This window comes from Larus michahellis, chromosome 2 (assembly GCF_964199755.1).
Source record: "Larus michahellis chromosome 2, bLarMic1.1, whole genome shotgun sequence".
Lineage (NCBI taxonomy): Eukaryota > Metazoa > Chordata > Aves > Charadriiformes > Laridae > Larus > Larus michahellis.
The window spans coordinates 157,359,819-157,376,333 of record NC_133897.1 but is presented as its reverse complement, the minus strand read 5'-3'; the positions used below and the strand labels follow the sequence as shown (position 1 = coordinate 157,376,333).

At 40.2% G+C, this 16,515-nt stretch overlaps 1 protein-coding gene across 3 annotated transcripts in view; it reads left to right on the top strand.

Moving 5' to 3' along the window:
* The window catches only part of WASHC5 (WASH complex subunit 5), a 29,525-nt gene extending 15,671 nt beyond the window's left edge, over positions 1 to 13,854 (top strand). For 2 of the 3 annotated variants that reach the window (XM_074577815.1, XM_074577816.1), the window contains exons 12-29: positions 653 to 765; positions 1,404 to 1,570; positions 2,217 to 2,292; positions 3,009 to 3,119; positions 3,238 to 3,378; positions 4,832 to 4,912; positions 5,575 to 5,676; positions 6,329 to 6,508; positions 7,187 to 7,311; positions 7,711 to 7,873; positions 8,613 to 8,715; positions 8,837 to 8,916; positions 9,934 to 10,037; positions 10,514 to 10,643; positions 10,778 to 10,874; positions 11,713 to 11,866; positions 12,148 to 12,235; positions 13,443 to 13,854. In XM_074577815.1, coding sequence (XP_074433916.1) covers positions 653 to 765; positions 1,404 to 1,570; positions 2,217 to 2,292; positions 3,009 to 3,119; positions 3,238 to 3,378; positions 4,832 to 4,912; positions 5,575 to 5,676; positions 6,329 to 6,508; positions 7,187 to 7,311; positions 7,711 to 7,873; positions 8,613 to 8,715; positions 8,837 to 8,916; positions 9,934 to 10,037; positions 10,514 to 10,643; positions 10,778 to 10,874; positions 11,713 to 11,866; positions 12,148 to 12,235; positions 13,443 to 13,499 — 2,072 coding nt within the window. In that variant the 3' untranslated portion in view covers positions 13,500 to 13,854. The remainder of the gene's footprint in view (positions 1 to 652; positions 766 to 1,403; positions 1,571 to 2,216; positions 2,293 to 3,008; positions 3,120 to 3,237; positions 3,379 to 4,831; positions 4,913 to 5,574; positions 5,677 to 6,328; positions 6,509 to 7,186; positions 7,312 to 7,710; positions 7,874 to 8,612; positions 8,716 to 8,836; positions 8,917 to 9,933; positions 10,038 to 10,513; positions 10,644 to 10,777; positions 10,875 to 11,712; positions 11,867 to 12,147; positions 12,236 to 13,442) is intronic. The other variant, XR_012585794.1, reaches the window with a different exon arrangement.
* Positions 13,855 to 16,515: the final 2,661 nt, after the last annotated feature.

Here is a 16,515-nt window from a genome sequence, read left to right as displayed (position 1 = left end):
GTATTCTCCAAGTTTCCCAAGGACTTAAAAGTGTTGAATCTGTGTTTCTTTCCAAATTTCTTGCTGTTTTTTGAAATATCTTTTTTATTTTTTTTTTCTTGAACTGGTGTAAGAATAAGAATTGTAAATCACTCTCTTATTTGATCGGGAGCACTGCATAAAGCATCAGTTTAAGGGCAACGTTTGTGATCAATCCAAACCCATAAAACTTAAAATACAGGCAATTTTTCCACCTACTACCACTTAAAAGCAGAATTACCTTACTGAAATATTTCCCTTTATCTTTTTCATGTCATCAGACTTGTAACTGAAACGTAGAGATTGCCACTACCAAGGCAATTAACATTGTAAAACAGTTCATGAAACAAAAATTTATGATTTAAAGGGCTTTATCATCTTTGTATAGATTTTATAATGCCATTTGTGTTGGTAAGTGGGGTTTTTTTTAATATTGTATGTGAAACTTACCTGAGCAGTTGCCATTTTACAAGTCTACATGTTGAAAAGACTAGGAATATAAGAGTAAGATGAAAACTTTTAAAATAATCTCCTACATGTATAGCTTGTTTCTTTTTACTAGCAAGTTCCCTGTGTCTTTGTTGCTTATCATACATGCAAAGATTTGATTAAATTTTTTCCTGTTCTTACATAGAAAATCTTCAGGCTTGGTTCAGAGAAATCTCCAAGCAAATAATGTCTCTAAACTATGACGATTCCACTGCAGCAGGCAGAAAAACTGTGCAGCTGATACAAGCACTGGAGGAGGTAGGGCAAGAAATTTTGAGATAAATGACCTCATCCTTTTGAAAAATAGCATTTGATACACAGGCACTGACTTCCAATAGATGAGTAACAAAACAGATCTGCGTTTTAACAGTAATTTAAGCCTTTAGATTTTTGCAGTTTTATATATACAATCAGAAGGACTTGCTTATAGACCTTGTGATTTTTAAGATAAGGGATATAGCATGAAAAATCACGCCACGTGGGTTAGTAGGGTTAGTATGTTTTTTTTGAAGAAACGAATTGTGTTAAACATTATTTGGCAACATGACTCATTTTATTAGAAATCCTGAAAGTAAATTCATTTGAATCTAGAGAGGGTGATTTGAAAGGCAGAATAAAAATATCCAGATTTGGTTTGTGTACATTTCTTCTACTTCCAGGATATAAAAGAATACTCAGTATGGTGTTTCACAGTACACCTCCTCGAGTAACTTTGTGAAATTTATTATTTAAGCCACTCTAAAGTAGGCCAGGATTTGTTAAGTATCTTACTGTAGTAACATCCTGAAGAAATATGTCAGTTTACTGATTCTATTTGTATCGCTTTTTGTTAAATAGAAAAAAAAAAAGTAATTGTTTTATGGGGTTGGTTTGTTTGTTTGTTTTTTAAAATATAGGTCCAAGAGTTTCACCAGCTGGAAACTAACCTGCAAGTTTGCCAGTTTCTGGCTGACACCCGCAAATTTCTCCATCAGATGATCCGAACTATCAACATTAAAGAAGAGGTCTTGATCACCATGCAGATAGTTGGCGATCTTTCTTATGCTTGGCAATTAATTGACAGGTATCTCAGCAGGAGCTTTTCCTTCCAAGTCAGTCATCATTTGCAAAACTTGTGGGAAATAACATGCATAAATATTATTAATGCTGTAAGCTTTCCAATTTGAAAACAATCCTGAAACCTCGTTCTATGAGTTGTTGAGTATGAGTATATTTAACTCTCATCAACTTGAATAAGAGTTAACAGCCATCCTTGTCATGTTGTTAGCTGCAGGTTAAGTGATAGCGTAACTTTTTACTGTCTGTCCTCTTCTAACTATAACAATTTCTTTAAGCTTCTGCCTCAAGCGTTTAGTCTAGTTAAGTGTTCTCCAAAATACTGGAGTTCCTATTTCAACCAAAAACAAACAAGGAAAGACAAATGTTAGAGAACTCCGTTTTCCATCATGTGATTTTGCAAAGCTGCTAGTTCGTTACCTTGATTGTTAACGCTCCCTGATGCCCTCTTCTTTTGCCCCACCTACCCTTTATCATATAGATTTTTTTCTAACCAATATCTCTTCAGACCAAAATCCTCCTTTAGTGAAATTCTTTCGTGATCTCCTGTGCCATTTCTAGATTACACTGGTGCTAGTGGCATATGATTTAACTGTTGAAAATAAGAGTTTCAGGGGAAGAAGCTGATTTGTTTTGTTTGTTTCCTACCCCAGCTTTACATCTATTATGCAGGAAAGCATCAGAGTCAGTCCATCTATGGTAACTAAACTCAGAGCCACTTTCCTAAAGGTAAGTATGAACAGCTGTGAATGTACTTGAACACTGCAGGTCAACCAAGGCATTTGTTAAATAAGCCTTAAGGCTGTGAAGTCACAAAAGAGTCAAAACTTCCTTTTACCAGCGTTTTCTATGTCCAGATTTTTTGTACTCTACTAAATGAACTCCACGTTAGTTTTAAAGAAAATAAAACCCAAGTTATGTAGGGTTTTTATGCAACAAGTTACATTGCTTTTGTTAGGCAAATAAGTCTCATCATCCGGCTTCTACTTATTACAGGTATTTGCTGGAGCCATTGGTGCATAGCTGGGATCCTCTGCATATGTATCAGAGGAGGCTGAAGGAATTACAAGTTATGTTGGCTATGCCCTTTGTCTGTCATGATGAAGATCTGGTATCAGATGAAAATACTATTTTCTGTAGAGAGAAGAATGGGAAATAGCATGAGGGAGAGTGTAAAACTACAATAAAAAAGATATCTCATGCAACTGTTAAGATTTAAAAAAAATTATTAAGGGTAATGTAGTATTACAGCCTGTTGGACTTTTTTGACTTTTAACAATTATTTTTTTTAATTGCACTTGGCAAACCTGCTGTTGTAACACTGCTCTTTAGGAAGAATCTAGTGCTTTGAGTTGTAGGTTAAGAGCCTGAGCAAGAGAATTCAAGCACGTAATTTATCTTGGAAAAACAGACACATGAAGTTAAAATGTTGACTTTATTTCTAGCTTGCTTCTGCTCTTGACTTGCCACTTCTCCGCATCAATCAAGCAAACAGTCCCGATCTTCTCAGTGTATCACAGTATTATTCTGGCGAGTTGGTTTCCTATGTAAGAAAGGTAAGCATTTGAAGAAGCTCAGTTGTCTTGTTCTCTAATTACTTTTTCTTAATTGAAGATATTTTTTGTTTAATGAGAATATATTGACTGTGTTCATTTTCTTCGGTCATTTACAAAGGTTCTGCAGATAATTCCAGAAAGCATGTTTACATCTCTTCTCAAAATTATAAAGCTTCAGACTCATGATATTATTGAAGTGCCTACTCGCCTTGATAAGGACAAGCTACGAGATTATGCTCAACTTGGACCAAGATACGAGGTGCAGTTAAAATAGGAAATTCTGAAAAAGTATACCGTATAGGTGGCTAACTTCAACCTAAGTTTAAATTGGTACAGTTCCATGGAGTTTAACAGTGAAGTTGGATTTTCTGACTAATTAAGGATTAAAATTGGCTGGTGTTATTGTGAGTATACCTTAGGCTTCCTCAGGATAGATGAGTAACTTTTGCTCTTCTGATTGTAAAAGTTTCAGTTCTTGATCTTGTAGGAAAGGGGAGGAAAACTAAATATATTTATAAATGAGGGTAAAGATTTTTTTTGATTTATTTAGGGGGGGTAAGGGGAAACCCTAAAAACCTGAATCTGAAATGAAGCCCTCTACATTCCACCTTTGGAATGCTTGTCCCAGGAGGAGGAGGAGGTTGAAGACTGAATAGGCCAGCAGGGTTAAGCTTTTTGCTGCCCTCAAATGTGAAGACAGGGTAGAGGCACGTGGGTTTGATCAGATAAAGCTGCTGTTGCTCATTGGCTTTTTGTCTGTGGGTTTTTTCCTGCACTGTTAACAGTCTGTAAGAGTGAGCAAACATTAAAATTACTTGGTTTTATTTTTAATAGAGGGAGATGAGGAGCAAAACCTAAGTAGACCAGTAACTCTTTCCCTCAAAGAATATATCTCCAATTATCAGTTAAGATGCCAGCTTTGTGCAGCAGTTTTTGTCAAAGTGCTTACTTGTTAGGTGTTTTATACAAACAAGCTGTGGTCTCTGATTAAGCTGATGTTCAGACCTGAATGCTAGGTTTAGACTCCCTCATTAAACTTTGGAAAATGGGTTTATTTTGTGTGGGGGCAGGGGTGGAGGAGGCAGCAGTATTCCGTAATATTTCTTTTATTCTGAGGAGGCAGAGGGGAAACTACTTACCTTACACAAAAGCTTTTCGCTTTTGATTGCTGTAGAATTTTAAGGCTGAGCTGGGTTGTCTCTGTTCTATATCATAAGTGTCTTAAAGATTGGCTTGTCTGAACTGTGAGCTTAAGGGTGCTCAACTAATTATTTAGAACTTAAGCGAATGTGCTACTTTATCAAATCAGTGGAAATATTAAAGTGGTTTTATTGCTGGCAGCAGGTTTTATTATGGAATAATCACTTTAATCTATGCCCCTAGCCTGCTCAAAGGGACCAAGTCAGAGTTCTGTCCATGATGTTTTGTACATGTGATATAGCCGGCTAGGTCTTTCCTCCCATAATCTCTCTAAAGCCTCTGAGAGGTACCTGTCCTTTTCTACTGGTGACACACCTATATTGATCTAATTAAAAGAAAGATTATTATTGTACTGTAAGTAAGTCTAGAACAAGATGTCAAATTGAAAATGTATCAGTGCAGATGACTTCAAAATAGGAAGCTACCACTGGGAAAGATGTATGTCTTTTTAGAGTAATTATTTTAATCCATTGAAAGACTTCAACACATTGTATTTTCTCTTTCTGTTAAAGGTTGCTAAGCTAACCCACGCTATTTCAATCTTCACTGAAGGAATCCTTATGATGAAAACTACTTTAGTTGGTATCATCAAGGTAATGTTTCATTGTTCCAGTAGGGAAAAGTCATTTGGCGGCAATTAGCACTGTAGCACAGATATTTCAGCACAATAAGCAAGACCTTGAGGAAAGATAAAAAGACAAGAAAAAATAAGTTTGCATACAAATTTCCAAACGGTGATGCCTTACATGGCATCCAGATAAGTATTATTTAAGGTTGTTAAGAACTCACGGTTCTCCTTGTACATAGAATCATCAACCTTAATTGATACTGTTTTAAATTCTACTGGAGAAATGACTGCAAGCTTTTCTAAAGAGCTGTTTCTTCCATTGGCAAAGAGTGCTCTTCCTACATTAAGATACCTCTTTCAGGACTTCAGGAGCAAGCATTCTTAAAGACATATGCGCTTCTTAATGCATTCTGGCTTTTTATAACTGTACAACATTCTCAGTAGATCATTAACAGAGGTCGAATATGGGATCTACAAACCTTTGCAATTCAACTTAAAGGAATCATTTATATTGGGTGGAAGTAATAAATATTTATTCTTTGGACAGGCACTGCTGGGAAAGTGCATCTGTTAGCACTGCTTTCGTATTACATCATAAGTACTTAATGTCTTTTTTGGTACAAACGAAATCCATTATGGTTTTTTATACCTTTCTGACTTTAAGAAAAAAATGTTTCTTTTACTTAGGTGGACCCAAAACAGTTACTAGAGGATGGAATAAGGAAGGAGCTAGTAAAACGGGTAGCTCTAGCTCTTCACAGGGGACTCATCTTTAATCCTAGAGCCAAGGTGTGTAATAGCTTGATTTGATTTGATTTTTTTATGTATCTTGGGATTGCTGGGACCTCTTTTATTATACCACCTTCTAGAAAATAATTTCTACTTTTCTGTACAGATTTCCTTTTTATAAAAAAAGTACACTTTTTGAACTTCCTAAAGGTTATTTGGAATGCCGTATTTGATGTTAAAGTGAGTTTATAAATTGTTAAGAGTACATAGAATTCAAAAATGTATTTTTATTCTACTGACAAGTGTCCCATCAATTCTGAGTTCACAGTTCTGTCTTTGTGATGACTTATGACAACAGATGACATGTATGAACCGTGTAAACATAGAAAGGCAATGATAGAATAAGGAGTGCCACTCCTTGTTTTGATCCTGTCCAGATTCTTGAGTCTGTCTCCCAGATCAATCAATAGTGCTATTGAAGCCTAAATAAACGTTAAAAGCAGAGGGGAAAAATATTTAGTAAGAAGAATTACTTCAGATATCAACCAACCTTTGATAAATTTTCCAGTGCTTTTTAGTTTTGGCTGTAGCACAGTGAAATCCTCTAGAGGTTGTCATGTAAAGGCATTTAGAAGCCTTTTACGTTCTCTTTGTATTCAACCTCTTCACCGTTTTGTTTTTATCTTTTTTTCTGTTTTTTTTTCATCTTTAGCCAAGCGAGCTGATGCCCAAACTGAAAGAAATGGCAGCTACAATGGATGGGTTCCATCGATCATTTGAATATATCCAGGATTATGTCAACATATATGGCTTAAAAATTTGGCAAGAGGAAGTGTCTCGTATTATTAACTACAATGTGGAACAGGAGTGCAATAACTTCCTAAGAACAAAGGTGCTAGTCAAGAACAAGTAGAAAGTTGATAAATGTCTTTATATTTGGATGTTAAAGCTTGTGACGGATGGAACGTGTATACCCCATTGTGCAGTCCCTGCTGTGCTAACCGCCGTGTAAAACATGTCCCCAGTTTTTTCTGAGTGATTTCAGCATCCCCACTGCATTAGCTGTACTTAAGAAGAGCAAAGCGCCCCAAACAGAATATTCTCATATATCTTGCCAGTGAACAATAGCCGCCGCCTTTTTCAAAGAAAACAGAAAATAACTGTGGAATCACAATAGTCCTCTCTGTATCTGTTGTTAGCCATCAGAATGCAGGCTTAGAAAGATTGCAGTAGTTACCAGTTTTGTGGTATTTCACAAGTGGTAGAGTGAATAGATCTTAAATTTAGCTAACAAAATGGTGGTTAGTCTTACTGCAGAAAGGAGCAGATGGAATTCTTACCAGGATTGTAGGTAGTTCTCTCAACCTCCACACATCTTCTAGTTGCTCTTTGTCATAAGATTAATTCTTCTCTTTGCTTTGTTCTGTTTTCATAGCATTCTGCAGTGCGTAATTTACAATATTGTTTTGCAATGTACTACTTCTAAATTAAACAAAAGGAATAAAATTTCTAAGCGAATTAAAAACATGCAATGGTAACACTGCAAATAACTCTAAAACTTATTTTTCAGATTCAAGACTGGCAAAGCATATACCAGTCTACTCATATTCCTATACCAAAATTCACACCTGTGGATGAATCTGTAACATTTATTGGTCGGCTTTGTAGAGAAATCCTGAGGATCACAGACCCAAAGTAAGTACTGTGTGTGACAAGCTTGTATTGCAGCACCATGCATTGGAATGCTGCAATTCCACCATATACAAACAAAATATAAACCAAAGTTTTTCCTTAGCTGTCATATCACCATCCTTATCTAAAACCGAATTTACCCAATCCATCCTGTACATTTTAAATATTAGTCCAGAAAAGTTATGGTTTTAGTCTAAGAAAGAAAACAATGTGTCACACAAATGGAAAAGAGAGAAACCAGGGAAGGGTGACAAAACCATTGCGGAGAGAGGACCAAGTAAACGTCACCTGAGATACCTACAGAGTCTTTCTAATCTCTTCCTGAATGAGTCCTTACTCAGATTATCACAGCACCTACCTGCAGCTTATTCTGAAGTATTTGTTTGTTTAATTTTCCCTCAGAATCACGTGTTACATTGACCAAATGAACACTTGGTATGATATCAAAACTCATCAGGAAGTAACCAATAGTCGTCTCTTCTCAGAGATCCAAGATACTTTAGGCACCTTTGGTCTCAATGGTTTAGACCGGCTGCTGTGTTTCATGATTGTAAAGGAACTGCAGGTAATTTTTGAACTTTGGTTTCTCAAGGTCACAATGCTTCTATTGTATAATAACTTCTAGTGAAATAAAAAAGCTGTTAATTTTTTAAATGGTAAATTGAAATGAAAAACATTTGAAAAATGTGTGTTCAAAGCCAAAGGTAAGAATTTTGGTTACAGATACAATTATGAAAGTTGGCACTTTTGAATAAATGGGCTGTGTAATGCAATGTTATGCGTTACATTAAACAGTGGTTTGCAAGGAATGTTTTTTGAAGGTGTATACTGCGTATACTCAAATGCTGATCTCGAGTCAACTTCCATTTTTCTGTCTAGATATCAACAAAGATTTAGATTGTTTGAGTCTACCATGATATAAATAAGGTGTCAGTTCTATGGAATGACTTTTCCCCTAATACCTCCATGTGTAACCAAGTGTTTTTGTTTTCCGAGAAGAAGCCAGTCATAGCCTGGTTAAAAATTTTAAGGAAAACAAGCATTGATGAAGACAGTTCTTCCTCAAAAATTGAATTAGTAGTTGTATACAGTTGGTATTACATATTGATGAGGCGGATCTGCTAATTGTCCTAACACTGATTAGCATAACTCAGGAAAGCACAAAGTCTAACCACAAAATTCCTCAACTCTTCATCTGTGGAAATATTTTTTCCCTGCTGTTAAAAATGTGGCTCTTGTACCACCAAGATTAAGCACAGAGTACGTGTGAGAACTTTACTTACTTGTTTCTTCCTTTTATTTAGAATTTCCTCAGTATGTTTCAGAAAAATATATTGCGTGACAGGACTGTACAGGATACCTTAAAAGCACTTATGAATGCTGTCAGTCCTCTCAAAGGAATTATAGGTAAGCACTTACTGCTTAAGATGGAAGAAAGCCATTGTCTTTGTACACTTGCATTTATTTCTCTTCTTACTTGTTTGGTTTTTTGGGTTTTTTTAATGCTTCACCCTTTTTCTTTTCTCAGCAAATTCAAACAAGGTTTATTCTGCGGCAATTGCAAAAACTCAGAAGATCTGGACAGCGTATTTAGACTCCATAATGAAGGTTGGTTTACGTGACTTAGGGATACATAGAATTCACTCTGGACTCTTTGGTTATATACTTTAATCTGCTTATTTTGGAATAATACAGAATATGGAATTCTGTAACACAAGTGAAGCAGGCCTGGATTTGCAAGAGGTCCTGAGGTTCATTTGTATGGACAATTCACACTCCACAAAGCGCTTAGCACTGAGATTCATATGTAATAGTTCGCTAAAAATGGAGTCTGGCTCTAGAGGTGTGATCTGGGAAAACTGAGTTAGTGCTCAGCATCAGGAGCTCTGAGACTCACGCTGTGCCTTGTGAACTGAACGTACTTAAGGCTGAAGATTGGAGCAGTAGCATTTCCTGAACTTGCCTTTTTCGCACAGAAGGCAGCCTACCCTGCCGAAGCTGTAAACAAGCTGCCCCATTAGCATGGCTCTCTCTTGTCTTTGTAATGATGTTTTGCAACCAGTGTTTGAATTTCAGAGTGGTGTGAATGTTTGTTTGTGTCACTGAAGAGAAGAGGAAGGGTCAGGGAAGGAAGGGGAAGGCTGACTGCAACAACCCTCCCTGGTTATTGTCCCACTGCTGACCCTAAGGTTTAGGGGGAGGTGGGGAAAAGAGTACAAGCATTTTCACTGACCATTGAAAAACAAGCAAGTGACTGGGCTTTTATACCTCTTACCTTTTTAGTGCCCGTTTCACGCTGCCTGTATTTGCTACCGTGAACTGCGTGTAAATCTCGAGTGCTGTGACTGCTCCTCCCCTTTGAACTGCGCGGTTGGGGTCTGTCTGCTCTGACTGTGGGCAGGCTGAATCGCTGCCCTCTTACCAAAATGAAGAAATAGCTCCGGCCACTGCATACGTCCCTGCTCTGGGCAGCCCTATGAAGGCCGTTAGGTGTAATGAGGACTTTGTGTCATCTATTCAACAGTAAATTCTTACTGATTAAGTTTTTCCTTAGTTTGATTTTACTCTTCCCTCATTGCGTTCAGTGTAACACCCCACCCTCTTTTTGTTTGTTTGCTTCAACAGGTTGGTCAGATGCAGATTTTAAGACGACAGATTACCAACGAATTAAATTATTCCTGCAGGTTTGACTCCAAGCATTTGGCTGCTGCTTTGGAAAATCTCAATAAGTAAGAAGCAAAATGTGCTGAAGAGCTGCTTGTATTACTGCGATGTAGTTGCTATCGACCCGGCAATCCTTAAAGTCTAAATTACGGCAAAATGTGGAATCTGATTGTATTCAGGGTTTTGTTGATGAGTGTTTGAATTCGAACCAAACAGAAACATTAAAAATAAATAACTTGGCAAGTAATTTGTATGAACATGCCAGTGGACAGTGCAGCTTCTAATTGTGTTTGGTTATACCTGGATTTGAGGTCATCTTTGGATGAGAAGTAAGAACAGTGAAAATGTGTGGTGGTGATTTTTGAAACAAATAGGTTTGTAAAAAGATACTCCAAAAAAGGTGGTTTACTCTTGCTTGTAAACATACACAGGTTTTGTGCCTATGAATGTCTTTAAACTAATATGATGTGGCATTGTGTAAGGTTTATTTGAGGGTAATTTAAATTAAGTGTTTAATATAGTCAATTTCTTTTCCTTGCAGAGCAATACTGGCTGACATTGAAGCACATTATCAGAACCCATCACTACCTTATCCTAAAGAAGACAACACTCTTTTGTATGAAATCACAGCTTATCTGGAAGCAGCTGGCATTCACAATCCATTAAATAAGGTCAGGCTTACATTCCATTGCTTGGTACAGTTTCCTTTTTCTATTTTATTGATAATTAACTGAAGAAAAAAAATTAGGACATGGAAGAACTGTGTTCCTCTTTTTTTTTTTTTTTTTTTTTTTCCCCCACTCAGATCTACATAACAACAAAACGTCTGCCGTATTTTCCCACTGTCAACTTCCTATTTCTCATTTCCCAGTTTCCGAAACTTCAGTACAACAGAAACTTAGGTATTGTATAAGTTGTTTCTAAATCTTTAGTTGTTTCATTAGTTGTTTATAAATCTAATGAAAACCTATGTGAAGTTATCTGTAGAGAAGACAGTAAAATTATCTGCATAGAAAATACTCTGTTTCTGACTTTGGGCCATCATCTCCAGGCAGGTTTGTTATAATATTGAAGCCAAATACAATGGAGTAGGAATCGGAATCCAAACTCTTGACTTTCTCATTCTGTCCCATGCCTTAGTTAATGTCATTAAGCCGTTTGCTATGGAAGAAATGCAGCTGTTACATTAGTTTTTAATTTTTATGTGTGACCAAGCAGACGGACTTGAGGAATGACTGAGGGAGCTGGGGTTGTTCAGCCTGGAGAAGAGGAGGCTGAGGGGAGACATTATCCCCCTCTACAACTACCTGAAAGGAGGTTGTAGAGAGATGGGGGCTGACCTCTTCTCCCTGGTGACAAGTGATAAGACAAGAGGAAACGGGTTCAAGTTATGTCAGGGGAGGTTTAGATTGGATATTAGGAAACATTTTTTCACTGAAAGGGTTATTAAACATTGGAATAGGCTGCCCAGGGAGGTGGTGGATTCACCATCCCTGGAGGTGTTTAAAAAAAGGGTAGATGGGGCACTGAGGGACATGGTTTAGAAGTGGCTTTTGTCAGGGTAGGTTAAAGGTTGGACTCGATGATCTTAAAGGTCCCTTCCAACCTCAGCAATTCTATGATTCTAAGGAGAGGCACAGCAAAAAAACTCATGAGAGTATTGATGTAAATTTGCCTCTGCTATAAAGAATGTGTTCTGATGTATAAACATGTGTTGGTTTGGGTTTTTTTTCTGTGCAGGAGTGGTGTGCAAGCGGCCAGCTGATCAAATTGACTGGCTTCCTTTAGTTCTGGGTCTCCTTACCCTGCTGAAACAGTTTCACTCAAGATACACAGAACAATTTCTGGCACTGATCGGTCAGTTTATTCGTTCAACGATGGAACAGTGCACAAGGTACCCACGTGTTAGTTTTTCCCTAAGTGTCACATCTGTGAAGGGGGCTTCAGTAGTATTATCACTGCCTTTTCAATATATTTTTCTAGCAGAGTATATTTGACATAATAATAACAAAATATTTGACTAAATATAAGATGAAAATACTATTTACTTCTGTAATGGAATCACATGGTACCTAGTGGAAACGGTGTTATTTGAAGGCTGGCATTTTCATGTAATTTTATCCAAATAACTGATCGGCTAGTAAAAGTATGATCTTCACGGTGGTTTAATTTTAGCCAGAAGATACCAGAAATGCCTGCCGATGTAGTGGGTGCCCTCATGTTCCTGGAAGATTACATTCGCTACACAAAGTTACCAAGAAAGGTAAGAAAGAATTCCGTGTCTCCCGCGCATAGCACTGAGCAGGAGTCCTGTCCGGATGAGCTAAATCTTGGTTTATGCCATGGTTACGTACTAGCAGCTCGGTCACGCGTATCTACTCTGGAACATGGCATCATCTGTAAACAAGTATCCAAAATACCGGACTTGTTAACCTTGTCCAAAAAGCAGTATTGAGCCTTTTCAGATGTTCTGGAAAAGATTGCCAAAGGGAAATACAGATGAAAAATCTGTTACCTGATAGGAACGGGTCATAATGAACGCTGTACCCTGTATGAACTACAAATTGTGTCACTTGCACACTTTGTATAACTCCCTATACTAGTCATAATATCCTTATGGAAAAAAATTTCTAGAAAATACAAAAGGTACACAAAATATAGAAAGGATTTCAGTTTTGTGCAGATTTAAGAAGAGTCTGTTGCATTTAATTTTCAGAGAGCACGTACGTTACTGGGGGGCTTTTGGGAAGGGAAGAAACGAATAGAAGTTCTGAGATGTTGCAGAATTAAGTAATAATAAGTAGCAGTATTCTAAATGCAGGTCGAAAAGTTAATTAGCAAGTATAAATTTTGGGGAAAAACCATAGAATCCAATAATGGTTTGGATTGGAAGGGACCTCAAAGATCATCTAGTTCCAACCAGCTCCAGTCGAGTTCCTTCCCTTCCTGCCAAAGCGTGGCTTCCCGGGCAGCTGCTTTATTGCACATGCAAGGGGAGTTCTGAAAGTCTGGGCTCGTAGGGAGTTTATTTTAGGGTTAAATGCAACTTAACTGCATTTGAAGATGACATGTTATTTATAAGTAGTATTAAAAATAAGTCATAATCCCCTTTGCTCTAGGCTGTACCTCAGTGATTCTTGAATAAGCCGTTTCCCAGCTAATACGCACAGCTAAAAGAGAGGGATTCTTCCTGTTTCCCTCTTTTTGCCAGCCCACGCTGCAATGTAGTAGAAAGTGGCCATGTCAGTCTTACACCTGATCTCTCTGGTGCTGCCTGCCCTTCCTTCCGCCCTTCCTTCCGCCCTTCCCCAAGCACGGACACATCCAGGAGCACATCCTAAAGCCGGGGTGGTTCAGGTCAATAGCGTTGTGTACTTGATTCATAATTAGATATGCTTGTTAATGGATGAATAGAGGATAGGAATGAATAATGAAGAAAATACCTCACCATGCCTTCCTGTTTACTTCAGGTTGTTGAAGCACACGTGCCAAGCTTCATTTTTGATGAATTCCGAACTGTTCTGTGAGTACGGAGAAGGACCAAATCTTTCCCCGAAACCTGAAACGGGGAGTCGGGGACTGAGGATGAGACAAGTATCTTTTCTGTGCTTTAAGGCAGGACCTACAACTGTCTCTATGAAATGTAACCATCAGCACTAGTCTAGATAATTAACGCTTGTTTAGATCTTGGCATGAATATGCAATTTGTATCTCATCCAAACAGTGTACATTTTGTACTGCGCATTATAAACGCTGTATGTAATTGTTTATGTATAAATCATTTAGGTTTTTTGTTCTGAAGAACTATTTGTGGAAGTTTGACTTTTCTATCACAAATGAATGATGCAATTGGAAATAAAGGTGTTGGATAGTTGGCCAGGACTGAGGATTCCAAACTATCGATTTTCCTCTTAAGAGAATCACAGAATGGTTTGGGTTGGAAGGGACCTTAAAGATCACCTAGTTCCAACCCCCTGCCATGGGCAGGGACACCTCCCACTAGACCAGGCTGCTCAAAGCCCCATCCAGCCTGGCCTTGAACACTTCCAGGGATGGGGCATTCACAGCTTCTCTGGGCAACCTGTTCCAGTGTCTCACCACCCTCACAGTAAAGAATTTCTTCGTGATGTCCAAAGAACCATTAGTGAGAGTGAATACGCATTGAAAAGAAGTTTGGTGTCTGCCTCTGTATACAAAGTTAATTTTGCTCTATAGAGGACAGAAAAATAATTAAATATCCATAGCTGAAAAGTCCCGTCCTGCTACTTAAAGTCATAAATATTTCTTCCAGTGCAACTGTAACATGACTAATGTTAGGGGCAAGGTGTTTATTCACGTAACTTTTAGTCTTGGTATGGAATCTTTTACACCTGGCATAATTTTCTTGCTGGAGGCCGCTGTGGGAAAGATGGTGGGGGAATGTTGTTCCATAATATTCCATTGGTCCGTGACCAGCTTGGACCCTGGAGCTTGTGGCAGAGGGGGATGTGGCTCCCACCACTGTGCTGATCCCAAGCCTGTAGCCTTCACCCAGCACCGGCTGCTGCACTGGGGCTACTGGCACAGCCCCAGGATTCATCACGGGGTTGTGGCTCAGCCCTTGGAGCGGTGCCACTGTCCCCACTGTGTCACTCCCTCTGTTACGCTGATGACATCCTGCTGCCAACCTGCCCAGCAGGATGGCGGGGAGGCACTGAGCGGTGTTGGGGGCGCCACGTGAGGGCATGGTGGGGAAATTAGCGCGAGGACCAGCAAATGCAGTACAGTTTTCAGGCATCATCTGTCAAGGAGCCTCCCAGATTACGGAAACAAACAAAGTTCATACAGCTAAGCCCCAAAACAGGGTTGGTGTGCAGCACTTTGGGATTACTGGGGCACTGGCGCCAGTTTATCCGGAACTTAAGCACAGATTTTAAGGCCCCTTTATAATGCAGTGAGAGAGAGGAACCAGTTTGGGGGAAAGATGTAAAAAGAGCATTCGAACAAGCGCAGCACGCTGTCTGCCCTGCGGTTGCGCTGGGACCTAGTCCGCCTTGCAGCCCCTTGAGCTGCATGTCCTCGTTGCGGGATGCACAGGCACGGGCACCCCCCACCTCCGCTCCCCCGCAGAACAGGTGAAGGGACGGGGGGGCGGTGGAAGGATGGTGCCTGTCGTCCTGCCAAGACAAGCTGTCTCAGCAAGGCGGGGAGCAGCCGGTATGCAGAACTAGGGGCCATGCTCGTGTTATTAGGAAAGACGCCCAGCTCCCCTTCGGAGTTACGTTCTGCCTTCTGGGTGGTATGCAAGGCATTAACTGCCTGGGAAGCGGCCAGCTGGCCAATACACAGGAAACCACGGTGAGGGTCAGGATTTATGGAAGCCCTTAACCCAGGAGTAGGTGAATTTTCACCTGGGGGTCTGACATGTTGGTGGTCGTGTCAGCCAGGGTGTTGGGGAAGTGGGGAGCGCAATGCTGCAGCTGATCCATCGGGTCAAATTCACGGCGCTGCCTCCCTGTACCCTGTCCCCTGATGCTCTGCCGCCCGATGCCGAAGCTCTCACTCCGGTTTCTCAGTGCTCTCACGTGTGAGAGATGGAAAGCCCCAGAAGAAAAACTGCTAGAAAAAGAAACAGGACCGAACTCTTTGATGGTGCCTGTTTAGTTGATCCCCATCCATCCTTCACAGCGCTGGGCTGTTCCCTCCTTGTCTCCGTTGGTTTGACATTAAGTCAGAAGTCCCCCGTCAGGACTGTCCTGTCCCCCTTCCTGCTCAGAGCAGGGCAGCTGGCACAGGGTGCCCAGGGCCATGGCCAGATGCGTTTTGAGTATCTCCAGGCATGGAGACTCCTCCACAACCTCTCTGCGTGACCTGCCCAGGTGTTGGACCACCTGAACAGTGAAAAAAGTTTTTTCTTATGTTTAAATAGAATTTCCCGTGTCTTAGTTCGTGCCTGTCGCCTCTTGTCCTGTCACTGGGCACCACATACTGTCACTGCACTCTTGTCTTCTTTACTCCCTCCATCCATCGGATATTTATCCACATCAATAAGATCCCCCTGAGTCTTCTCCTCCCCAGGCTGAGCAGTCCCAGCTCTCTCAGCCTCTCCTCCTATGACAGATGCTCCAAACTATTGCCTTCATGGCCCTTCAGTATGTCCATGTCTCTCTTGTATCGACAGCCCAGCTCTGGACACAGCACCCAGCCGTGTCTCGGCAGGGCTGGGCAGAGGGAAGGACCACCTCCCTCAACCTGCTGGCATCGCTCTGCCTGACGCAGCCCAGGAGGCTGGTGGCCACTACTGCAGGAGTGAAATGGTGTCCCACAGGATCCCAGGGCCTTCTCTGCCCAGTTGTTTTCCAGCAGTTGTCCCAGTGCCTGGGGTTATCCCTCCCCAATGCCTGGACTTCACGCTTCCCTGCGCTGAACTTGAATTTCCCGTCAGCCCATTTCTCCAGCCTGTCCAGGTCCCCCTGACCAGCAACACAACCCTCTGCCGTGTCAGCTGCTCCTCGTGGTTTTGTATCACCTGCAACCATGCTGAGGGTCAATTGCCCAGGCCAT